Source organism: Callithrix jacchus, chromosome 10, assembly GCF_049354715.1.
Source record: "Callithrix jacchus isolate 240 chromosome 10, calJac240_pri, whole genome shotgun sequence".
Taxonomy (NCBI): Eukaryota; Metazoa; Chordata; class Mammalia; order Primates; family Cebidae; genus Callithrix; species Callithrix jacchus.
Genome location: NC_133511.1, coordinates 121,189,106 through 121,213,864, shown reverse-complemented (window position 1 = coordinate 121,213,864; position 24,759 = coordinate 121,189,106). Strand labels below are relative to the sequence as shown.

The following is a 24,759-nucleotide window of genomic DNA, read 5'->3' as shown; positions in this document are numbered from 1 at the left end:
GACACTTAGCAGGGCCTGTGGGGTCCCGGCCTGCTAGTCCCACCAGCGTCACGGTGGGTACCTGCCTTTCTGGCCACAGGTGCAGCCGTCTGGGAGTGCCCACACAGTGGCATACCAAGGCCTCACAGTGGGGAGGTCACAGATGCACAAGCTGACACATATAGGGACCCACATTATTGTTTAGAGACAAGGTCTCTGTTGCCCAGTCTGGAGTGCAGCGGCACAATCACAGCTCACTGCAGCCTTGACCTCCCAGGCTCCAGTGACCCTCCCGCCTCAGCCTCTGGGCAGTTGGGACTACAGGCACATTGACTACGCTCGTCTGATTTTGTGTGTGTGTGTTTTTTTTTGGTAGAGATGAGGTTTCTCCATGTTGTCCCGGCTGGTCTTGAACTCCTGGGCTCAAGCCATTGGCCTGCCTTGGCCTCCCCAGGTGCTGAGGACCCAAATAATTAGAAAAGCTCCTCTACCTGCTGTGTTCCCAAGTTGGAAAAAAAAGTTATCCTCCACAATTTTGTTGGCTTTGTTCTCTTCGAGTCTTATTTCACCACCAGGAAGGAGCGAGTGTGTCTGACGGGCAGACTGCACTTTGCGGTTTACAGAACATTTCCGCAGCCAGCTTCTCCTCTGACCCGCCCCGCAAGCCTGGATGCTAGCAAGGGAAGGCCTGCCTTGTTCCTCTTGTAGAGATGGGAAAACTGAGGCTCCAAACCGAGCATGGTGTCAGGAGGTCATGGGCCCAAACTTGGCGGGACCCGGAACAGAAGAAGAGCCACAGCAACAGCCCGGGTCTAGGCTGGGCGCCACCAGCATTTGCCCATCCTCAGATGGGGAGGCAGACCCAGAGAGGCCGACTTGCCTCACTTTCTCCACCCAAATGCTCTAGAGGTCATCTCTCGCTCCCTCTTACCTCCGGACTTTCGCACATGCTGTTCCCTCTGCCTGGAAGACTCTGTTCTTAGCAAACTTGCCCTCGGCCTTTGTTCTTGGCTCATTCATTCCTCAGTGCGCCCCTCAGCCACCCTCAGGTGGACTTGCCCTCCACCAGTCTGTACACTATGTGGGGTGGTGGGAATCCAACGATAAACACAACAGATCCTCTATGGAACCTACAGGCTAGGATGGCCAAGATGAAGAAAGGAGGCCGGGCGCCGTGGCTCACGCCTGTAATCCCAGCACTTCGGGAGGCTGAGGTGGGTGAATTGCTTGAGATCAGGAGTACAAGACCAGCCTGGCCAACGTGGTGAAACCCCATCTCTACTAAAATACAAAAATCAGCTGGGCGTGGTGGCGTGTGTGTGTAATCCCAGCTATTAGGGAGGCTGAGGCAGGAGAATTGCTTGAACCCAGGAGCGGAGGTTGCAGAGAGCCGAGATTGCGCCACTGTGCTCCGGTCTGGGCAACAGAGTGAGACTCCGTCTCCAAAAAAATAAAAAAGGAATAAATGTGAGCAAAAGCAAACTATCCCATATCCTGCAGAGGCACAGCAGGTACCAAGGCTGTGGGCCAGGAAGCAGCCTGGCTGTTGAGGGGACCTGCGTAGTAGGGAAGGTGGCGTTGGGAGTGAGGTGCGAAGGAGGTGGGGTGACCAGGGTTTGAATGGAATTTTGGACAGAGGAAGATGGCGCCTGAGTTGTGTTCCCAGGATCCAGGGCTGCGGTCGAACAGATGGGGATGAGGTGCACTTGGGGATCAGCTGGGAGTTGGGGGTGTCTGTTGGGGTCTAGGGAGCCATGAGGAAGTCTCAGCCCCAGGGGGGGGTGAAAGGAAGGCTTGGTTTCTGGGGTGACACAGGGATCAATCCAACAGGTCTGTGGCTGGATGGGACATGGGAGGAAGAGGAAGGAAAGAGGGGGACCCCTGGTTCAAGGCCCCCGAGCAAAGAAGGGGGAAGACTGGAGAGACAAGACGTTTTGGGGGCGAGTCAAACGTTCTATGTTGCATGCCTGCCCTTTGGGGAATGAGAGCAGACAAGGCGCCCTGGGGGTCAGAGGCTCAGAAGAGCGTGGAGGGACAGCCCCAGAGGGCACTCGCTTAAAGAGGGTTTTGAGTCCGTGCAATTATAAGACCTAGGGAGGAAAGCAAGGACACTTCTGTCCACAGGGAAGACAGAAAGGGCCGCTCCACGGGGCGTGGTGACCTTGACCTTGTGGAGGGAGGGACCAGATTGGACAGACTGGAGGGAGCATTGGATGGAGGACGTGGAGACAGGTGTATAGACACGGAGGAGGGGGCGGCTGCAGGGCGTTGAGGGAGGGGATGGGATTGTCTGAGGGCAGACAGGACAGCCTGGTGGAGGGGTCCTGCGGCAATGAGTCCTCTGGGAGGTGGGCCTGGCACGAGGCAGCGCTGGCAGGAGGGACCTTCGTGCTCAGTGACCTGAGGGAGGGAGGACAACGTGTGGGCAGGTGGTGGAGGTGCCCAGCTCGGTGGGGAGGACAGCAGTTGGAGGAGGAGTGGGGGCAGCGGGGAAGAGGGGGCAAGGGGGAGTCTACTTCCGAAGCAGCTGCTGAGTGGCTGGGCTGACAGAGCCTTCCACGGGGGAGGTAAAACATTTAGAGGCCGTCTTCTGCTTGGTAGGATTTCCTCCAGTGATTTATAGCCCCTGGGACCAACCAGAGAAATGGTGGCCACTTCCTGGAGCTTTCCTATGCTCCCCTCTGCTTGGTCAGGCCCCAGGACCTCACCTTGGTGAAGGTGAGGATGCCTGATAAATATTTATGAACTAACTTATCAGCATTCGAGCTGCCTCTCCTGCTCTTTACCCTCCGTAGGGGGTACCGGCTGCTGGGAGCTCAGCCCTTTGCCACATGCCAGGCTAGCCTGGTCCACTTCCTGTGAAACACAGGAGGTAGCTTCCCACAACCTCACTATACGGAAGAGGACAGCAGAGGCTTGGAACTGCTGCCGTTCCTTCCAGATATCAGCGTCCCCGACCCCAACAAAGCGGTCTTCAGATGGTAGCCCTCGGCCTGCTCCTTGAGTCCTGCTGGGGCCGTGTGCCAGTGTGGAGGCTGGCTTCTCAAAAAGGGGGGCAGGGAAAGGGCTGTGAGCAGCGAGGGATGCTAGTGATGGAGGGGCCAGCAGGGGTATCCTTGGCCTCTTAGAAAGAGGGCACATGGCACACTCATGGGAAGTGTCTGGTGAAAGCATTCCTTTTATTTTTTTGAGATGGACTCTCACTCTGTTGCCCGGCACGATCTCGGCTCACTGCAACCTCCACCTCCCGGGTTCAAGTGATCTGCCTCAGCCTCCTGAGTAGCTGGGATTACAGGCAGGCACCACCATGCCTGGCTAATTTTTGTATTTTTAGTAGAGACAAGTTTTCATCATGTTGGCCAGGCTGGTCTCAAATGCCTGATGCTGTAATCTGCTCGCCTCAACCTCCCAAAGTGCTGGGATTACAGGCATGAGCCACCGGGCCTGGCTTTTTTTTTTTTTTTTCTGAGACAGAGTTTCACTCTTGTTGTCCAGGCTGGAGTGCAAGGGTGCAATCTTGGCTTACCACACTCGGCCTCCCGGCTTCAAGTGATTCTCCTGCCTCGACCTCCTGAGTAGCTGGATTATAGGCACGTGCCCACCGCGTCCTGCTAATTTTGTATTTTTAGTAGAGATAGTGTTTCTCCATGTTGGTCAGGCTGGTCTCAAACTCCCAACCTCAGATGATTCGCTCACCTCAGCCTCCCAAAGTGCTGGGATAACAGGCTTGAACCACTGTGCCTGGCCTGGTGAAAGATTTTTTTTTTTTTTTTTTTTTAGTGGAGTCTCACTGTGTCGCCCAGGCTGGTATGATCTCAGCTCACTGCAACCTCCGCCTCCCAGATTCAAGCGATTCTCCTGCCTCAGCCTCCTGTGTAGCTGAAACTACAGGTGCCCACCATCATGCCCAGCTATTTTTTGTATTATTAGTAGAGACAGGGTTTCACTGTGTTGGCCAGGTTGGTCTGGAACTCCTGACCTCGTGATCCATCCACCTCGGCTTCCCAAAGTGCTGGGATTACAGGCGTGAGCCACTACACCTGGCCAGGTGAAAGCATTGTCAGTTTGGTTATGGTGCCCCTGGGATGAAGCCTGTCCCCCCCGCCCCCCGCCATCACCCCACACACAATTTTATTCTCCTATGACCTCATATGTGCTGTTGCTGCCACCAAACACCCTTTCTGGCCCTGTTCTTCCCACTCCTCTTCCGAGTCTACCTTAAGCCTCCGCCGGCACCTGCCTGGACAGGGTTCCAGGGAACTCCTCTCCCGGCCCCTGAGTGTCTCATAGCAAGTCTCAGAATTAGAATTGCTTCACTGAAGCACCTGGCCAGCCTCCGTCTTCCCGTCTGGGTTGTAGATTCACAAGGGCCAGGGCCAGGTCAGCCTGCTTGATGCATCCTGGCACTGAGTGCAGGACCTACTCGGACTCAAACATGTTTATGGAAGAGGGGAGAAGGGGCTGCCACCTCTCCCCCCTTCAGTAAGTGGCTCTGGCTCGGGCAGCAGTTGAAACTGACCAGGGATGGTCCTAGCCCCCTCCTCTTTTTTTTTTTTGAGATGGGGTCTCGCTCTGTTGCCAGGCTGGAATGCAATGGCACGATCTCGGCTCACTGCCGTCTCTGCTTCCCAGGTTCAAGCCATTCTCCTTCCTCAGCCTCCTAAGTAGCTGGGTCTACAGGTACACGTCACCGCGCTGGGCTAATTTTTTTGTATATATATATATATATATATTTTTTTTTTTTTTTTTGAGACAGAGTTTCGCTCTTGTTACCCAGGCTGGAGTGCAATGGCACGATCTCAGCTCACCACAACCTCCGCCTCCCAGATTCAAGCAATTCTCCTGCCTCAGCCTCCCGAGTAGCTACAGGTGGGACTACAGGTGCACACCACCATGCCCAGCTAATTTTTGTATATTTTAGTAGAGACGGGGTTTCACCATGTTGACCAGGATGGTCTCGATCTCTTGACCTCATGATCCACCCGCCTCGGCCTCCCAAAGTGCTGGGATTATAGGCGTGAGCTACCGTGCCCAGCCATTTTTTTTGTATTTTTAGAGAGATGGGGTTTCACCATGTTGAGCAGGATGGTCTTGATCTCTTGACCTTGTGATCCACCTGCCTCGGCCTTCCAAAGTGCTGGGACTATGGGTGTGAGCCACTGTGCCTGGCCGTGGCTTAGCCTTTTCTGATGACCCCACCTTTGCATCCAGCAGGGTCTCTGGAATGGGCCCCTCGCGTGAGTTCTGTCATCTGATGCTCTCAGTGTCCTTGCGCTGTTGTCACCACTGTCAGCAGCGGACAGATAAGGAGATGGAGGCCTTGATGGTGAAGTGACTCTGGCCGGGAAAAGGGCATTTGTGGGGGGACCTACCTGTCTCTTAAGTGCCTGCCCCTTACCGCCAGGTGCATAGACACTTCCAGGAGTCAATCCTTCCTTTCTCACCACCTCCTCGAATTGCCCTCCCACCTCTTTATACTTCTTGATGCTTTTTGAGTTTCTCAACTGTAGCCTTTGCTGTTTGCCATGGGGGCTGCCCCATCCTCGGAGCCTGTGGTCCAGGGTGCGAGGCTGGACTGAGCGCCTGGGTGTGCAGGCGGCCTCTGGCCAGCAGGGGGAGCCCACGAGCTGCGAGCCTGGTCAGGGCCGGCGCTTCTCAGCTGGTTGGGGTTTCTGTGCCTAGTGCCACCCCAAAGGGAAGGCGGGGCCCATGGGGCGGGGCCTGGGCAAGGGGATGTGGCCAGGGTGGATCCAGAGTCCATGAGTGAGTGGGAGGGCCTGACTCCTCACTCTAGTTCCTGCTGTGTGAGCGTGGCCTCCCAACCTGCCTGAGACCCGGTTTCCTCATCTGTAAAATGGGGGTGATTCCAGCCGCCTTGGCCACGCTGGGAGCCCTCAGCCACTGCTGGGGGAATGTTGGGGACAGGTGCCAGGTCCCCTTGGTCCTTCAGCTCCTGGAGGAGAGGACAGCATCCCGCTGCCTGCATGCAGTGACAATGAGGCAGAACTGACTGGCAGTGGGACTGACGGATAATGTCACTGGTGAGGCTGCCAACCGGCCTGGCCTTAGTGTGTGGGAGGAAGCTCCGAGCTGGGACCCAGAGAGATGTGGACTCTGCTGGAAAGTGGCAGGGCTGAATTCTGAACCCAGGTCTGCAGTGCCTGAGCCAGTCCCTCAGCCTCCCCAGGCCTCAGTTTCCCTCCCTGAACAAAGAGAACAGGACAAGATGTTCTAGATGTTCTAGGGGCCTATGAGGCTCCCCCAGCATGCACACCCTGTGTGCCCAGGGGAGGATGGACAGGAAGGGCTGGTTTGCATTCTTGATGAGGCAAGAGGGGACACCTTGGGGTGGGAGTGCCCGGCCCACTCCTCTCCCCCGGCCCTGATCCTCCTTCCTGTTCCTGCAGCCTTTCTGAAGGGCCTGAGTGACAAGCAGCGGGAGGAACATTACTTCTGCAAGGACTTTGTGAAACTGAAGAAGATCCCTACGTGGAAGGAGATGGCGAAAGGTAGGCTCTGCTCAGGGAGGCCCTGGTGGGGTGCCCCAGACCCGCGGCCGGGAGAAGTGTGCCGATGAGAGGAGTGAGTCTACAGCATGTATCAGGTGCTTGCTGTGTGCAGGCGCTCTGTGTGTCACTTCATTCGGTTGTTTTATTTTTTGAGACAGAATTTCACTCTTTTTGCCCAATTTGGAGTGTAATGGTGCGATCTTAGCTCACTGCAGCCTCCGCCTCCTGGGTTCAAGTATTCTTCTGCCTCAGCCTCGCGAGTAGCTGAGATTACAGGCACCTACCACTATGCCTGGCTGATTTTGTGCTTTATAGTAGAGACGGGCCGGGCTCTTACCCTGTTGGCCAGTCTTAAACTCCTGACCTCAAGGAATCTGCCCACCTCAGCCTCCCAAAGTGCTGGGATTATAGGCATGATCCACCGCACCTGGCAACCTCATTCAATTATTTATTTTTCTTTTTTGAGATGGAGTCCCTGTTGCTGAGACTGAAGTGCAGTGGTGTAATCGCCACTAACTGTAACCTCCGCCTGCTGGTTTCAAGCTGGGATTACAAGGCATGCACCACCATGCCCAACTAATTTTTGTAAATTTAGTAGAGATGGGGTTTGAGGCATGAGCCACCGTGCCTGGCTTTTTTTTTTTTATTATTATTATTTTGGCCAGGCTGGTCTCGAATTCCTGACCTCAAATGATCTGCCTGACTCAGCCTCCCAAAGTGCTGGGATTACAGGCGTGAGCCACCGTGCCCGACCACCCTGTTCAATTATTAACACAGCCTGAGGCAAGTGGAACTTTTATCCCCATTATATGGTAGAAGGCAGAGCCCTGGGTCAGGTGAGCCACCTGCCAGACGCTCCTTGCTTGTGGGGAGCTGGGTTGTGAAGCTGAGGTTTGGTTGCTTACAGTGGGGTGTGTTGGTGAGAAAGTGGGCCTGGTGACTCATCACCCTGGGCAAGTCCCTGACCCACCTGAGCCTCAGTTTCCACCTCTGTGAAATGGGATGGATGATATTAGCACTGTACCTGCTGGTGGCCTTGCTCTGAAGATGCAAGGAGTCCCCTCACGGTGCTGGCATGCAGTAGGTGCCCCTCAGCGTGGCTTCCTGGTACAGGGTCAGCAGTCATGGCGCCGCAGCCTGCCTCTGGAGGTGGAGGGAGGTCGATGGGGAAGGCCCTGGGCCCTGGCTGGGTCCCTCTGCAGTGGCCAGCCTCGCTGTGACCTCTCTGGTCCCTGCTTGTTCCAGGGGTGACCACGAAGGTGGAGGAGCCCAGGTATAAAAAGGACAAGCAGCTCAATGAGAAGATCTCCCTGCTCCGTGGCGACATCACCAAGCTGGAGGTGGATGCCATCGTCAATGCTGGTGAGTGCCCGGCCTGAGCCAGAGCTCTAGTGGCCGCCCCATTGCCTTTGCTCTGCTGTGCTATGCCAGGCCTGGGTGGACGCCACCTGGCTCCACTGAGGCTTGGGTTGCCGGCGAGGACGGCCTGCTGGCGCCACGGGAGCCTAGCATGTCGGCCACTCGGCTCCTCTTCCCCTGAAACCCTGACCTGCTGTGTCAGGGGCACCTTGCTCCACAGAGACCCATTAGTGGCCGGGAAAGTGGGAGAGCTCAGCTAGAACTAGGCTGCCCTGCCAGGAAGGCGGTGGCCAGAGCAGGGAGGTCTGACCTTGGGGGGCCGCAGACGCCCCTACGACTGCCTGCCTTCCTCTGTCGTTGGCTTGCCCTGCCCCCCTTAAGGCCTGAGCAGGTTAGGGAGCTCATTGAGGGGACAGTGGGGGCAGAGAGGTCCCCTGCGGCACCCTGGCAACTTTCCAGCGCCTGGAAATGGGAGCCGCTGAGCTTCCTGCACTCGCCTCTTGCTGGCTTGGCAGTTTATCGTGATGAGTGTGGGAAATGGCTCTTCTTTGTCAGGGGGAGGAAGGGGCTGCTCCTTGTGCAGGCGGCGGTTGTCTAGCAAGGTCCAAAGGCTCCAGGAAAGGACTTTGGCTTGGGGTGCCAGGGGCTGGTTAGGTCCAGCAGGTGGCTGTGGAACAGGTTGACTGGCAGCTGAACCCCACTCCTCGCCTGCCTGCTTCTCGCTCTTTGCTTACCTAGCACCTGCACCTAGCGTCGGAGGAAGGGAGGCCTTTCTCAGGCCCTGAATGTGGGGGCGGACCCTCTCATCTTGGACTCCAGCTCACAGGGAGAATCCTGCCTGCCAGCCCCTTCCCAACCTATGCAGGCTCGGGCCACCTGCAGAGCTTCTCTAGTGTCCTTCGTCCCCACATTGGGCTTGTAGCGGTGGTGCCTGGCCCCAGCACTGTCCCCCAGTGACTCTGGGGTGGGGTGGGGTGGATGCTCTAAGCATTTCCATTGATCTCTGTGAGTGACCGGCTCTGCGATCCGGAAACGGGAGGTCACTCGGCCGCCCCAGTCCTGGTCCATGGGGTCTAAGTTGTGTTTCCCGAAGCAGCTGGTGATGGCAAAGCTGGATAGTCATATGGGGGTGTCTTGCCCACACGTCGCCTATCTAGGCACGCAGATGACATGTCACACGTAGGCAGGAGTTACTGCTCAGAGTGTCTGGCTGAGGGGGGCAGAGGGAGCTGGGGTCACCTTGGGCTCCTGCAGGTGGTTCTGGTGTCTTTCTCTGGGGCCACTGGGACGACTGCTAGTCCGTCTGGGGATACATGGCTAAGACAAAGCCACATCTGGTTTGTCAGATGTTACAGAGACCTTAGGGAGTAAGGTGTTCTTGCTGCCTGTACCCAGGGACTGGCTGGCCTGGAGTGGGAGGACAGAGCCTTGGGGCTGTGGCTGAGGGGGCAGTCAGGCAGGCCACTGGGTACCCCAGCCCTGCCAGTCACTGGCAGGCGTGCAAGAGGTGCCCAGCGGGATCTTCTTGCTGAGCTGCACAGTGGTCAGAGGGAAAATGAGGCGTCCTGTGAGCTCTGTTCCCCCTGGATTGGTGGTTGGCTGGAACGTGGGCCGGGACAAAGGGTGCAGGGACCAGGGTGGGGTGACGGCAGATGCAGATGGAATGGGGGCACTCTGGAGGCTGCACCCGGACTGTGATGTGATTAATGCCTCTTCCTAAGTGCCCTTGCGAGGTGCCAGGCTTCGGATATGGCAGCTCCATCAGAAGCGTGTTAGTGCCGGCTCCGTTTGCAGTAGGGCCAGGGTTGGGGCAGCCCTGGCCAAGTTTCTCTGGGGACTCCCCTTCTCTGTGCCCTTGCCTTGACCTGTTTCCTCCTCTGCACAGTGGGGGTGGCGAGGAAACCACCCGTCAGGTTGCTGGGGGCACTCAGAGCTGATGCCTGTGACGTGCACATGACAGTCACTCAGCACCCGGTGGGAATCCGGGCCCAGCACCTCGCGTTGGTGCTGAAACTGGTGTCCTCAGTGCCATCTGGGCATCACCCCTGTCCTGGGGGTGCCGAGGGGGGACATGGCACCTCCTGCAGATGATCAGCTTTTGCCTCCCCCTGCTTGCCTCAGTTTACCCCCACACCTCTTGATGTGTTTTCCTGGGATCTTTTCACTTCTAGGAGGACCCAGCTAGGGTCCTCAGAAGCCTGTACAGCCAGGAGAATCCAGTACCCGCCTGGAATCCCAGGGAATGGTGGAGGCAGAGTCTGGACACAGGCTTCCCACACAGAGCCGGAATCTCCTCCGGGCCGTCCAGGGCTTTGTGGAGCCCCAGCGTTCAAAGTGGCCTCGGTACTGGTCAGGCCTCCGGGGTCCTGGGTGCCTTGGCTCCCACCCCAGCCTCTTCGCCCACCAGGCGGCAGCAGAGATCGCAGCTCCCGGGAGCCCATAAATCAGCCTGTTTATTAGTGGAATAAAAGTCGCCGGCAACGGCGGGGCTTTTCAGGGCTGCATAAATCTGCGTCTGTGCCTCGTGAAACCCATATGTGCTTAATTCATATGTAAAGTTTCAAGCAGGAAGAGAATACGTGTCCATTAAATTCTATTTGACTTGATTATAATCATTAGCCGTGAATAATTGCTTCTCAGTGCCTACCACGAGCCACCACAATAAGCCAGAGGAGAGAGCAATTATCTTGGGGTGGAGATTTTTTAATTTATATTTTTGAAGCCAGGGGCAGTGCTGGCCCCGCAGGCATCAGTGGCCCATGGAGAACGTGGAGGGTCGCCCTGGGCTGGGAACTTGAGGTCTAGCTGCCGGAGCTTCTGGATTTTGTTGGGGAGGAGAGGGGGTTCTCTTTGTTCCTGCTGCCATATGGGAGGGGCTGTCACTGCCTGGGCGTGGGTCCAGCTGCAGGGATGTGGAGGGGAAGGGTACAGGGGGAGCTGGGAGAGGGCTGTGAGGGAAAGGAGGCGGGGGGGCTCCCAACCCCCTACCCTCCTCCATCCTGAAAAGCTGTGGGTTTGAAGGAGTCTCCAGCCAGGCTGTAGGCATCCCTCCTGCTACTCAGCAGGGCTCTGGGGATCCCTGGAGATGGTGGGCACCAGATGTCCCCTTCCTGCCCCCCTCACTCCATCTCCTCCCCGCCTACAACCTCCCTCAGGCCTTTGAGAATTGGACTCTGGGCTGGGTGCAGTAGCTCACTCCTGTAATCCCAGCACCATGGGAGGCCAAGACGAGAGGATCACTTGAGCTCAGAATTTGAGACCAGCCTGGCCAGCATAATGAGACCCTATCTCTACAAAAAATTAAAAACAAAAAAATGAGCCAGGCATGGTGGTTTGTGCCTATAGTCCCAGCTACTCAGCAGGCTGAAGCAGGAGGATTACTTGAAACTGGAAGGTTGAGGCTTCAGTGAGCCATGATTGTGCCACTGCACTCCAGCCTGGGTGACAAAGTGAGACCCTATCTCAAAAAGAAAATAGAAAATAGAACATCAGACTCTGGGCTGGGCATGGTGTCTCTGCCCATAATCCCAGACCTTTAGGAGGCTGAGGCAGGCAGATCATTTGGGGTCAGGAGTTTTGAGACTTGCCTGGCCAACATGATGAAATCCCATCTCTCTGATAAAAATACAAAAATTAGCCAGGCATCTACTTGGGAGGCTGAGGCAGGAGAAACACTTGAACCCAGGAGGCTGGGGCAGGAGGACTGCTTGAACGTGGGAGGTCCAGGCTGGAGTGAGCCATGATTGTGCTACTGCCCTCCAGCCTGGGCAACAGAGCGAGACTCTGTCTCAGAAAAAAAAGAAAATCAGACTCTGAGGCTGCATGCGGTGGCTCACTGCTATAGTCCCAGCTCTTTGAGAGGCTGCATGCGGTGGCTCACTGCTGTAATCCCAGCTCTTTGAGAGGCTGCATGCGGTGGCTCACTGCTGTAGTCCCAGCTCTTTGAGAGGCTGAGGCGGGAGGACCGCTTGAGCAGAGGAGTTTGAGACCGGCTTGAGCAACACAGTGGCACCCTGTCTCTACAAAAAATAAAACTGGCTGGTGTGGTGGTATATGCCTATAGTCCCAGCCACTCGGGAGGCCTCGGTGGGAGGATCACTTGAGCTGGGAGGTCAAGGATGCATTGAGCTGTGACTGTGCCACTGCACTCCATCCAGCCTGGGCAACAGAGTGAGACCTGTCTCAAAAAACAAATAAAAATAAGAAAATCAGACTCTGTTTCCTTAGTGATCTCCTGACATTTGAAATTCAGGAGTGGTTTCCACTATCATGTTATCGGGCTATGTGAAATGTGATTGAGGTGTGTGTGATGGTGTGTGTGTGAGGTCAGGAGTTCTACCTGTGAGTGTGGGGGGCGTGTATGCATTTGTGTGATGTGTGATGCTATGTGTGTGCGGTAGCGTGTTTGTGTCTGTGCTTGTGTGCTGCCTGGGGTGTGTGTGATTCGGGCTGTGCGATGCAGTGTGTGTGGTGCGATGTGTGTGTGTATAGGGTGCGGTGGGAGGTTGGCAGAAGCATAGAAGTGGGGATGCCTGGCTGGTGGGTGGCAGGGCTTGAGGTCACAGGGACGGGACAAAACCCCCCACCCAAGGGCACAGCACAGGCCTCCCTGGGCCCTGGCCCCATGGGCTGCCAGCCAAGGCCACGTGCTCGGGCACCATCCGTGAGAGTCTCAGACTCCTGCCATCTGTGCCGGCCGCGGCTTCTGCCCACAGGAGCATGGCGCATCCATCTTAATGAAATTGGGCTGCCTCGCGCAGGAGATAAGTCGGGTACCCCCCACAGGCTCCCTCTTCTGGAGGAGGAGGTTCTCGGAGCCAGTGCCAGCCTCTCCAGCCTGGCCTATGACCTCAGGCCTTCGTCTGGGAAGAGCTCTGGTCTGGGGGTCTCACGCAGGGGGTGCTGAGGCTTCCAGGGTGTTTATATCATCTTTTTGCCACAGGGGTGCAGTGACCTTGAGTGGGTCACCTCCCTGCCCTTGAGTTTCCTGGTGCACCAGGCCTGTGTGTGTGGACACACGCAGCAGAGTCCCAGCCAGGAAATGTCTGGGCACAAAGACAGACCCGTAGTCTTGGCTGGGCGTGGTGGCTAACGCCTGTAATCCCAGAACTTTGGGAGGCCGAGGTGTACGGATCACAAGGTCAGGAGTTCAAGACCAGCCAACATGGTTAAACCCAGTCTCTACTAAAAATACAAACGTTAGCTGGATGTAGTGGCACGTGCCTATAGTCCCATCTCTTCAGGAGGCTGAGGCAGGAGAATCACTTGAACCCGGGAGGCCGAGGTTGCAGTGAGCTGAGATTGCTCCACTGCACTCCAACCTGGGCAGCAAGAACAAGACTCCATCTCAAAAAAAATTTAAAAAGATCCCCTTGGCCAGCCCAGGGGTCTGGCTGCCTGGCTTTGGCCCTCAGGTCATAAGAGGACAGGGCAGAGAGGCATGCAAGACTTTGCGAAGGATGGAAGGGATCTTTTCTTCAGCACTAGCCCAGAGCAGCGAGCATGGGCTGTGGGCGCCGTGGCCAGGAGCAGGTCGGGGTCCCAGCGCCCCTGCTGGCCATGCTGTGGCCTCCACTTCCTCATCTGAGAAATGGCATCACCATCAGTCCCACCGCAGGGTGAGGGTGAGGAGTCCAGGAGATGGGGCCTGTCTAGCCCTGGGCCTGGGCCCTGGTGCATGGAGAGTCCCCAGGAAATGACTATTGGGAAGGTGGGAGCGAGAGCGACTAAGCAGAATATAATGTGACAGAGCGCTAGGAGCAAGGTCTGAGCAAAGTGCCACGAGACGCCGCAGGGACCAATTAATTCTGCAAGGCGGGGGTGGGAGGCGAGGTGGGTCTGTGAGGCCTCTGAGGGGCCCGGGTGTGCGGCGGGGACGGGTGGGAAGCCATGTTTCACAGCGACAAGCCGGCCTTGCACGGAGATTTTTTAAGCCGCTTATTTATTTAAAATAAGTCATGAAGTGGTGCTCTGTTTCCTTAAGTCTTGGGGCTTTGATTTGTGAGAATCTGCCCGCCGCTTATCACTGCCCTCCTCCCAAGCACCAGGAGCCCCTGCCTCGTCTTCTCCTGCTACCTGGAGCACCCCGCAGAGCCTGGCCTGGTGAGGAGCAGGCCAGGACCCGAGCGGCCACCCGCCCCTGCGCCTGGCTGTCCCTGGGCCGCCGCTGGGAGTCGTGATTTAGAGACCGCCTTGATGGACTACCAGGCGGGGGCCGGGAGGGATTCGGACTGCCTTGTGGGAAGTGATCTGACGCTAAACTGTCGCCGTAAATCGCTTTATCTGTCACTTCAGATTTAAATGTGTTTGCTGAGGCTTGCCGGCTGCAACACAGCAGAAACCTCTCTGCAGTGGGCAGGGGAGGTGGCCGGGCTGAGGTAGCAGCGAGTCCGGGCCAGCTGCACAGCAGACTTTGCAGCTGGAGCCTGTTAGCGACAGACAGCAGCCCTGGCCCTGGGCTCCCTCCTCAGGGGAAGCCAAGCACAGGTGGGGCCGGCGGCTTTCAGATGCTGGCCACTCTGGATGTGTGCAGTGCTCGCAGAGGCCCCAAGAGGCAGGCAGGGTTGTTACCCCATTTTCAGGGATCAAGTAACACGCCCCACCTCGGCAGGTGACTGAGCCAGAATTCGAACTTAGACACTTTTGTCTATGCAGCAGACATAGGTGACAGGGCGGCTGGGCACCACGCCTTGGGGTGGACCTGGGCTGCAAAAGACACAGCCTCTAATTCCAGATAGGGCGTGAGACGTGGGGTGGAACAGGAAGCATGGTGCAGGAGGGACGGGTCTGGCCTGCAGGGGAGGGAGGCAGTGGGGAAGGCTGCCTGGAGGAGGAGTGCTTGGGTTAGATGGGGTGCTAAGTCAGAAGTCAGGCAAGGGCATTCTGAGGGTGAGAGAGCACAGACAGGGAGGGCTGAGGTGGGCAGGACACTGGGGAGGCGCCGAGGGATTTGGAGTGAGCCACGGCATGGCACGGGCCTGAGCTGGGGGCTTGGTCAGATCACTTGGGCTGCTGGGTGGAAAGTGAGGGCAGGGAGCATGAGACGATAAGGACAGGGAGGCCCAGAGCGTTGGGTGGGAGGCGGCTCCCTCCAGGTCTGCACTGCGTGCCGCTCTTGCGTTATTTCAGCGTTGTGCTAGTGGTGCACCGGCAGCTCAGAGACATGAAACAGTTTACTTAAGGTCACACAGCTAAATGGTGGGAGAGGTGGGGTGGGAGGTTTGCCAAACTCCACAGGCCCCAGGAAAGGGTGAGTGTGAGAGTGTGTGTGTGTGTGTGTGCGCGCGCGTGTGTGTGAGGGCTGGGGGAGGGAATACCTCCTCTCTGTTCTCTTTTTTCTGGCTGATGAATTTGAGTTACAATAGTGAGTGCGTCTTGTCTGTCCTCCTGGCCTAGAAGCTGAGAGTAGGGCAGAAGTTTGCCACTGGGGGAGGGGTCGTCATAAAAAGATGGGACCAACATCTGAATCTGGGCTCCTGGGTCCCCTAAGCCTCCTGGTGGGCTCCAGCTCTCTTAGCCTGCCCGGCGTCCTGTGTCCCAAGCCCCCTCAAGTCTCTGGCAAGCCCCACAGAGCCCCGGCTCTGGACTGAGGGCTGCCTGTCACCTGCCGCCTGGTGCTGGGTGTTCCCTCCACTCCACACATTGCCTCATGTCTGAGTCAGGCTCTGACTTTTCCCCCATTATACAGATGAAGACACTGAGGCACCCATGGATCATGGTGCTGGGGAAAAGGCAGGGCTGAGAATCAAACCCTCATCTTTCAGATTTGGGGTTTAAGAAAGAGACAATCAGGCAGGCAGACAGACAGGCTGGCTGGCTTCCTTCCTTCCTTCCTTCCTTCCTTCCTTCCTTCCTTCCCTCCCTCCCTCCCTCCCTCCCTCCCTTCCTTCCTTCCTTGTTTCCCTGCCTCTTCCTTCTTCCTTCCCTCCTTCCCTCCCTCTCTCTCTCTGTCCCTTCCTTTTTATTTTTTTGACAGGGTCTCACACTGTTCCCCAAGCTGGAGTACAGTGGTGCAGTTGTGGCTCACTGCAGCCTCAACTTCCTGGGCTCAAGCGATCCTCCCATCTCAGCCTCCTGAGTAGAGGGACCACAGGCATGCCATCACTCCTGGCTAATTTTTAAATTTTTTGTAGAGACAAAGTCTCAGCTTGTTGCCCAGGCTGATTTCGAGCTCCTGGGCAATCCACCCGCCTCAGCCTCCCAAAGTGCTGGGACTACAGCCGTGAGCCACGATACCTGGCCCAGGTTTGCTTTTTCGTAAACTCCCTCTGGGTCATTGGGAGTGAGGGGCAGAGTCATCGGCGGTGGGGGGGTCCAGTCAGGATTCCTGGGGTCTAAGAGGTGCCTCCCCACATCAGAAAGCCAGAAAGCCCAGAACACCCGGATATAGCCAGGACCCAGTTTCCACGATTGCAGGAGGAGGGTGGCTCATCCCAACAAGGTCGGGCAGTGGTTACATAAATTCATAAATGATGGATCCCTCCTGAATTATTGAGATGTCCTTGTGGGCTCACAGGGCCTGGTCCAGTGGGCGGAGCATTGGCTAGGGGGCGGGACTCAGGAAGGACCGCCCAGGGCCCTTCCATCTCAAGGTCTTCCACCAAGTCCCCTGCTTCTTACCCAAAGTCCTTCTGTCATTTCCACGAGGACTATGAGAGTGGACTGTGGACCCGATAACTCTGTCCTGGGTTTCAGTACATTTCTTTAATTTTTTTTTTTTTGAGGTGGAGTGTTGCTCTTGTTGCCCACGCTGGAATACCGTGGCGTGATCTCGGCTCACTGCAATCTCCGCCTCTCGGGTTCAAGCGACCGTCCTGCCTCAGTTTCCTGAGTAGCTGGGATTACAGTCGTGCACCATCACACTCAGCTAATTTTGTATTTTTAGTAGAGACAGGGTTTTTCCGTGTTGGTCAGGCTGGTCTCAAACTCCCGACCTCTGGTTATCTGCCCACCTCGGCCTCCCAAAGTGCTGGGATTACAGGTGGGAGCCACGTACCTGGCCTCTCCTTTTCTTTTCTTTTTTGTAACGGCAGGGTCTTCCTGTGTTGCCCAGGCTGATCTCCCCCGAGCTCAAGTTACTCTCTTGCCTCAGCCTTCCAACATGGTGGGATTACTGGTGTGAGCCACCGTGTCTGGGCTGGTGTTTGTTGAATGAATGAGTGACCACATGCCTTTGAGAGTTGGCCACATGGTGGGAGGGGCTCCGTGAACCAGCAACACCCTCTAAATCCCTTCTTTCTGCCCAGCCCAGCCCCTTACCCCCGTCCCAGGCCTGAAGCGGCTGATCCATTTTACAGATTAGGACGTAGTAGGCATTTCTAGGGTCCTCATAAGTTCCTGGCTCCTTTTGAGGTGCTGAAGGTACAAGGAGCAATGAAACCCAGTGCCTACCCTCCGGGCATTTGCAGTCCTGTAGAGGAAGACTGGGGAGGAACTAAAACCCAGACAGGGACAGTGAGCTGCTCAGGGTCACACTGCAGGAAGGTGGCAAAGCAGAGCTGCAAACCCAGGAGCCTTTTCTCCCCTCACAGCAGACTCACAGCTAGAAAATCCCAGCTAGGGGTCTGCTGCCCACCCATGGGTGGCCACCCTGCCTCCCACCCTTTGCGGAGTGTCCTGAGCACGTCCTCTCCGGCTCCTCTCCGTCCTTGAGGCCTCAGCGCCCGCACCTGTGCCCCTGATGTGCTGTCCACCCGAGCGCTGAGCCGAGGAGGCCGGAGCTTGTGGGAATGTGTGTGTTTTGAAATTAATGGGGACCATTAAGTTGGCCAAGCATGAAAAGGGCTGGATCTGCAGCCCTTGGCTCGCTCCCCTGGAATCATCTGCCAGTGCCTTGGCAAGGCGCAGCTGAGCTGGCTTCAGGGCTCCCCAGGAGGCCTCGGCTTGCCTGCCCGTTTAACGAGGGGTACTCTGTGTCCCTGGGACATGAAGGGGACTGGCTGTAGCAGCATGAGGTGGCCACAGTGCCCTCCCCCCCCGCCGGGGACCAGGGTCCCCTTTCCTTCCTTTCAACACCCAGCTCTGTGCAGACAGCAATGTCTGTGGGTATGTTCACTTGAATCTTCTCCCTAGACCCCTAGAGTGGGCTGAGACACTCCAGGCCCTGACCCTGGGGCTTCCTGGGTGAGGTCTGGCCTGGCCTGGTCTCAGCTTGGCATGGTCTCCAGGACCCAGACCCCGTCTCCTCACCTCCCCACCTCGAACAGCCCCATCTACTGTGGAGTCTCCATGTGGCACACCTTTCTTTTTTTAGATAGAGTCTCACTCTGTAGCCCAGGCTGGAGTATAGTGGCACGTTCTCGGGTCACTGCAACCTCCACATCCCGGGTCCCAGTTCAAGCAATTCTCCTGCCTCAGCCTCCCAAGTAGCTGGGACTACAGGTGTGTGCCACCATGCCCAGCTAATTTTTGCATTTTTAGTAGAGACGGGGTTCCACCATGTCGGCCAGGCTGGTCTTGAACTCCTAACCTTGTGATCCACCCACCTCGGCCTCCCAAAGTGCTGAGATTATAGGCCTGAGCCACCGTGCCTGGCCAAGGGACCTTTTTTTTTAAAAGACAGGGTCTTGCTTTGCCACCCTGGCTGGAGTACATTGGGCTCAAGCAATTCTCCTGCCTCAGCCTCCCGAGTAGCCGGGACCATAGGCTCATGCAACCATGCCCTGCTAATTTTTGTATTTTTGGTAGAGGCAGATTTACATGTTGTCCAGGCTGGTCTCAAACTCCTGGGCTCAAGTGAGCCTGCTGCTAGGCCTCCCAGAGTGCTGGGATTACAGGCATGAGCCACTGTGCCCAGCCATATGGGACATCTTGTAACTGGGAGTTGAAGTCCTGGGTACAAGTTCTGGCTTCACCATGTACCAGCTGTGTGACCTTGGGCAAATCACTTAACCTCTCTGAGCCTGTTTTCTTGTCTATAAAACAGAGATGAGAGTGCACGGGGATCCAGGCCCTGGCACTGTGGGTTTGAGAGTAGGCGCTTATTAAGATGTTCAGTACAGTGCCTGGCACAGAGCGAGCACCCAGGAGATGCCAGCTCTAGTTCTTGTTGTCGTAGCTGCTGCCCTGGGAGGGCTTCTCAGACCCGCTGAACCAGGTGTCCCATCAGCCAGTGCCTGCCCTGCACCCAGTGCTTGGTGGGGCTGGGAACAGGGGAACGGTCCCTGTATCCCAAGCAGGCTGAGGGCACCTCTTTCCCATATTCACAGTGGGGAATCGAGTCACCTGCTGGACCTGGTGTGGCCAAGGGGACGGGCCTCTCCTGACCACCAGAGTCTCTTGGGTGGGGTTTCCTGATCGTGAGGGTGCAGGATGGGCAGGTTGGGCCCCTCGATCCCCACCGCCAGCAGGGCTGCCTGTGCCTGCTCCGCCTTCCATCAGGAAGCATGTGTGGTATTATGGAAACAGCCTGTGCAGCGGGGTGCAAGGTAGGCTAGGACAGCGTGGACAGGGGATGTCCCCAGGGAAGCCGGGTGGCCAAAGTGGTCCTGTCAGGGCCTGGCTGCCATCTGCTGAGGCATAAGCTGGCAGACATGAAGGCCCCTGAAGGCCTCCCCTGCAGCTGCCATCCTGCTCAGGGTCTTCATACATTTCCGACACTTGGCTTTTGAGCTCTACTGCAGTGGTGCCATTACGGTCCCCGCCTCCCTGCCACTGGGGTCGGTGGCGGGGCCCCAGCTGGGGTGGAGGGCACTGACACACTTGATTGGCCAGCCTCGGAGGTCCTAGAGGCCAGGACCATGGCTCTCACTAGACCCTGCTAAGATCTTGTCCCACTGCTACACTGGGTAAGCCCCCTGCTGCTTCAGGCCTCGGGGGTTCCCCATCTGTCCTTCACGGGGGCATTCATAGGAAAGAAATGCACTAAGAAATGCCTGGAAGGCCCAGCACCGCATTGGAGGGGCTCGGAAACAGTGGTGGTTGCTTTTTGTTTTTTTGAGATGGAGTTTTGCCTTTTTGCCCAGGCTGGAGTGCAATGGCACCATCTCGGCTCACCTCAACCTCCGCCTCCTGGGTTCGAGGGATTCTCCTGCCTCAGCCTCCCGAGTAGCTGGGATTATAGGCGTGTGCCACCATGCCCGGCTAATTTTGTGTTTTTAGTAGAGGTGGAGTGTCTTCATGTTGGTCAGGCTGGTCTCGAACTCCTGACCTCAGGTGATCCATCCACCTCGGCCTCCCAAAGTGCTGGAGTTATAGGCGTGAACCACCGCCCACACTCAGCAGTGATTGTTATTAGTAGTAAGGGATCTCACTTCACCCCCACTAGTCCCCTAGCCCCTTGAGGGCAAGAGCAGGTTTTTGGACTTGGTCACCGTCCCTGGACAGGGCTCCTCCGAGGTGGGGGCAGCCCAAGCATGCCCGCCCCTGAAGGGACATACAGGAACTCACTCACAACGGCTCATGGCCAAGAAGTCTTACGGGGAAGCAGGCGGCCCTGGTGGGCACGGCTGTACAGGGGTCTCCCACTCTGTCCACTCCTGTCAGGGGCAAGGATGCAGCTGTTTATATCTGTGGTGGGTGTCGAGCTGGAAACCAGGGAGGATGGGAGGAAGCGGGAGCACAGAGAGCATGTGGGCTGCAGACCCAGGGGAGGATGGGCACTAGGACGGAGCTGGTCCTCACAGTGGCGCAGGAGGCAGCAAGCAGAGCTGGGGCTGAGAGGCCACTGGCCAGCTTCCTCCACTAAGGCATGTCTGGCAGCCCCTTTGGTTCATTAAAACCCATCAGTGGGGCCAGGTGCAGTGGCTCATGCCTGTAATCCTAGCTCTTTGGGAGGCCGAGACAGGCGGATCACCTGAGGTCAGGAGTTCAAGACCAGCCTGACCAACATAGTGAAACTCCTTCTCTACAAAAAAATACAAAAATGAGTGGGGCATGATGGTGGGTGCTTGTAATTCCAGCTACCCAGGAGGCTGAGGCAGGAAAATCACTTGAACCTGGGAAGCGGAGGTTGCGGTGAGCCTAGATCATGCACTCCAGCCTGGGCGACAGAGTGAGACTCTGTTTTAAAAAAAGCCATCAGTGGCACCCACCTCCCGGTGGCAACAAGTGGCTCTTGAGCACTGTCCCTGCTTCCTCCTCCTGCTGCTGCCTCCTCCCCTTCTTTGACATTGTAATTTCCATAAAAACCAGAGCGGAGCATCAAAGGTGGGGAGAGAGGCCCGGCCGTCAGCCATTCCTCTGCCAGCAGGGCTCGCGGCTGTTTTATATTGCCGCCTGGCTATGTTTCAGGTATGGTTTAAACATCATCAAACGCCACATCCCTTTTGAAAAGCAAGAGCTACCTTGCTGAGGATGTTGAGGAGAAACAGGAACATTAAAATCTACGAAGCAAATGGCCCAGAATTGACATTTGTGATGGGAGCTTGGCAGTTTGCTTGTCAAAGGAGCTAAATCCGCCCTGGCAGCCGGCGGGGAGAGCTTTCCCCGTGAGGGTCCCAGGAAGGTAGGGTAGGTTTGCCTGGGAGGAGACCAGGCAGGGCCAGCCGACTGCCTCTCAAGGCCTCCCTGGCCTCGGCCTCTACCCCGCCTCCTCTTCCTCCTAACAGGGAGGCAGGAGCCTCCCGGTGTTCGTGGGACAGGGCTGGGTTCGAGTCCTCCTGTGGGCACTTGCTAGCTTTTGTGGACCTTGGCCAGGATACACCTCTCCCCTGAACCTCAGTTTCCTCATCTGTAAACCCAGGAGAGCGATGTCCCCTCTGAAGGCGGGGGATGGTGCATGCAAACGCTTGACAAGTCATGGGGATTCAGTAAATGGTGTCTGCTGTCACCAAGGAAATGGGCCTGTGCACTGGCATTAAGTTTTTTAAAAAACATTTATCTGACCTACTTTCACTGAAAAATAGGAACAGTAAGAATGAGACCATTAAAACAGGGACACGGCTGGGCACGGTGGCTCAAGCCTGTAATCCCAGCACTTTGGGAGGCTGAGGTGGGCGGGTCACCTGAGGTCAGGAGTTTGAGACCAGCCTGGGCAAAGGGAAGAACCCCAACTCTGATGAAAATATAAAAAATTAGGCCTTCTCTTCTGGAAAAGCTGGGTTGAGGGGACGAAAACAAATATGTGTATATATATTGAAAAATTAGCTGGGCGTGGTGGCACATGCCTGTAATACCAGCTACTTGGGAGGCTGGGGCAGGAGAATCGCTTGAACCTGGGAGGCAAAGGTTGTAGTGAGCCAGATCGCACCATTGTACTCCAGCTTGAGCAACAAGAGCGAAATTCCATCTCAAAAATCAAAACCCCCAAGAACACAAAGAACCCAGCCACAGCAGGGGACTGTGCAGGGCGTCTCCTGAGAGCCGTGCTCTTGGTCCCACCTGGAACCCTGTGGCCTGGATGCCCTCAGCACGTACTTTGCAGGCTACCAGCCTCTTGCCTGGTTCCTGGTCACGGCCTGCTCTCTGCCGCGGCACCTGCCATGCGATGCTGGCGTGTGGCCATCCGAGGAGCTGCGGCTCGGGTTAGCCCTTGTCTTTACACTCTTGCTGGCTACTTGAGGAATCTTGGCTTCTGGTGTCCTATCCTGACCTTACCCAGAGGATGCCTCAAAACTAGGCTGAGCAAATTTGTTGCAACTGAGTACGAGATGCAGCTTTGAGCTTCCTAGCAGCCACTGCAAAATTTGTAAAAAGATTTTAGGATCCATAACTCCAAGCTTGGAAGTCAATTGAAATTTTGGCTGAATGCCTCCCTTTCTTTCTCCTCTTGGCCTTTTTTCATTTTCCTCTCTAATATCCTCACCAGCGTTCTTTATCTCCCCCAAATATGGTTCATCCCTTGCTCCAGAGCCTGTCCCAACGTGCTCGAACCTCACCTGGCACTGCCCACAGCTCGGGAGACCCGCCCCCCCACTGCTGCCTTCCTGTTTGCTGCTGTTGACTCCCCTGAGTTGCTCAGAGCCGCTGGCCTCTGGGCCTCTTGTCTTGCCCAGGCACACTGGGTCTGCCGCTGCTGTTTCTCTCAGATGAGCCTGTGACTAATAAGGTTGCCCCCAGGGAGCTGGCAAAATCTTTCCCTCCTTAATATTGGAGTTTAAAAATGTGTCACCATCGATTTGAAGAAAAGCCTTGTTCCTGCTGAGAAAAGCGGCCTGGAGATTCGTCTCGCCTTAGGAATCACACAGGCAGCTGCATAAATTCAGCGCCACAGAGAGCTCTCCATGCAAATGCTGAGATGCCCACTCCAGCCCCGCGCCAGTCCTGTTACTGGGGGCTGATACCCCGCTTCCTCATCCCCCCAACCCTGCAGAGACTTGGGGAGGCCTCTGCAGGGAGGGACTCCCTGGTTAGAAGATCCCAATCTCCTGATTTTCTCTACCTCTTTTTTTTTTTTTTTTTTTTTGAGACAAAGTCTTGCTCTGTTGCCCAGGCTGGAGTGCAGTGGCGCAATCTTGGTCCACTGGAACCTCTGCCTCCTGGGTTCAAGCAATTCTATGCCTCAGCCTCCCAAGTAGCTGGGATTACAGGCACCCCCCACCACACCCACCTAATTTTTGTACTTTCAGTAGAGAAGGTGTTTCACCATCTCGGCCAGGCTGGTCTTTAACACCTGACCTCGTAATCTACTCACCTCAACCTCCCAGAGTGCTGGGATTACAGGCTTGAGCCACCACACCCAGCCCTCTCCACCTCTTTTCAGAGGCTGAACCTGTGGCTAATTCCATGTCCTGACTTGTTTTAATCCTGGTGGAGGAGGAGGATGAGTGACTTCCGGGCCTGGGGCTCCTGGAAGCCATCCGAGTCCCTCACAGGTCAGGGGTATCCCTCTGAGCCTCCAGGGCGGGTCTGTGGGTTGCACGGTGGCTCTGCCCTGAGGCAGGAATGTTTCTCCTGCAGGCCTCCCACCCTGACCTTGTTTCATCCTTGCCTGGAAAGGACTGTTGGGGTCCTTTGGGACATGCCCTGGCCTCCAGGCAGGCGCCTTCTCTCTGGACCTTGCCCTTATCTGGGGTCCAGCCTTGGAGCTGACAATGCATCCCACTGTCATCAGGCAGCTCTCCCAGCCCAGTGTCACCACCACAGTCATTCCCGCTTCTCAGGCTGGAAAGCTATGCTGAGGGGACTGTAAGTGACTTGGCTGGGATCCAGGATGCTTGAACCCAGATCCTTTCCCTGTGTATCCTAGGAAGCGCCCTTAAATGAATCAGTGAATGGGTAAATGAATGAATGAATGAGGAGGGGTGGGCCCACGGTGACCATTCTAGGTGTTGTTCTGGTTAGTGAACTTGGTGACAGTCCAGGATGGGGGTGTGTGGAGAGCTTGGGGGACAGCTGAGCTTTCTGATCCCCCTCTGCCATTGGGGTCATGGTGATTGCCTTTGTGGCAGTGTCCTTTGTGTTCCCCAGAGGGCTCACCGGAGCATGACGGGGAGCAGGATGGTGGGTTTGGCTGCTTAGGACAGCCCCCAGGCTACCCGCAGCATGGGCTGTCCCCTGCGCTCACTGCAGCAGGGGCGACTTGGACTAGCTGGGAAGCTGCTCCAGAGGTCCTTGCAGGGAGCTTAGTGGGGGAAGGGGGAGAGGGTGGGCATGGGGTGCCAATGAGGCTTTCCTGGTTCTCGGGGAACCACACAGCTGTGGGCAGGGGCATCCGGAAAGAGAGAAAGCAGGCAGTTTGCAGTCTTCCTGGCTGCCGTGGGCCCTCGGAACATGTGTTGGGTGGCCATTTACCACCTGGCGCAGGGAAGGCTGCAGGCTGGCCCTGAACTGCGCCACCCCCAGCTGCAGGGGTCCCCGAGAGGACTCCCAGCAGCTGTTACTCCCGGAATGGCGGGCTTTCTTTTTCCTCCTCCCTAAATGTTACTGCCTTTATAGGCTTTGGAAATCAGTTTTATGGCCTGCGTGTTTGTTCGCTGAAATATGGGCTGCTCTGGAGGAAAATAAAATGCAGGGATAGGGCAAGAGCTCAGGT

The 24,759-nt window shown here is 56.4% G+C and overlaps 1 protein-coding gene across 15 annotated transcripts in view; it reads left to right on the top strand.

The window, feature by feature from the left end:
- Nucleotides 1-24,759, top strand: part of MACROD1 (mono-ADP ribosylhydrolase 1) — a 189,578-nt gene that overhangs the window by 27,734 nt on the left and 137,085 nt on the right. For 8 of the 15 annotated variants that reach the window (XM_035263077.2, XM_078341278.1, XM_035263076.3 and 5 more), the window contains 2 exons: nt 6,387-6,488; nt 7,734-7,850. In XM_035263077.2, coding sequence (XP_035118968.1) covers nt 6,387-6,488; nt 7,734-7,850 — 219 coding nt within the window. Of the gene's footprint in view, nt 1-3,759; nt 3,871-6,386; nt 6,489-7,733; nt 7,851-24,759 lie in introns of all 15 variants that reach the window. The other 7 variants (XM_078341274.1, XM_078341275.1, XM_054241004.2 and 4 more) reach the window with 1 other exon arrangement.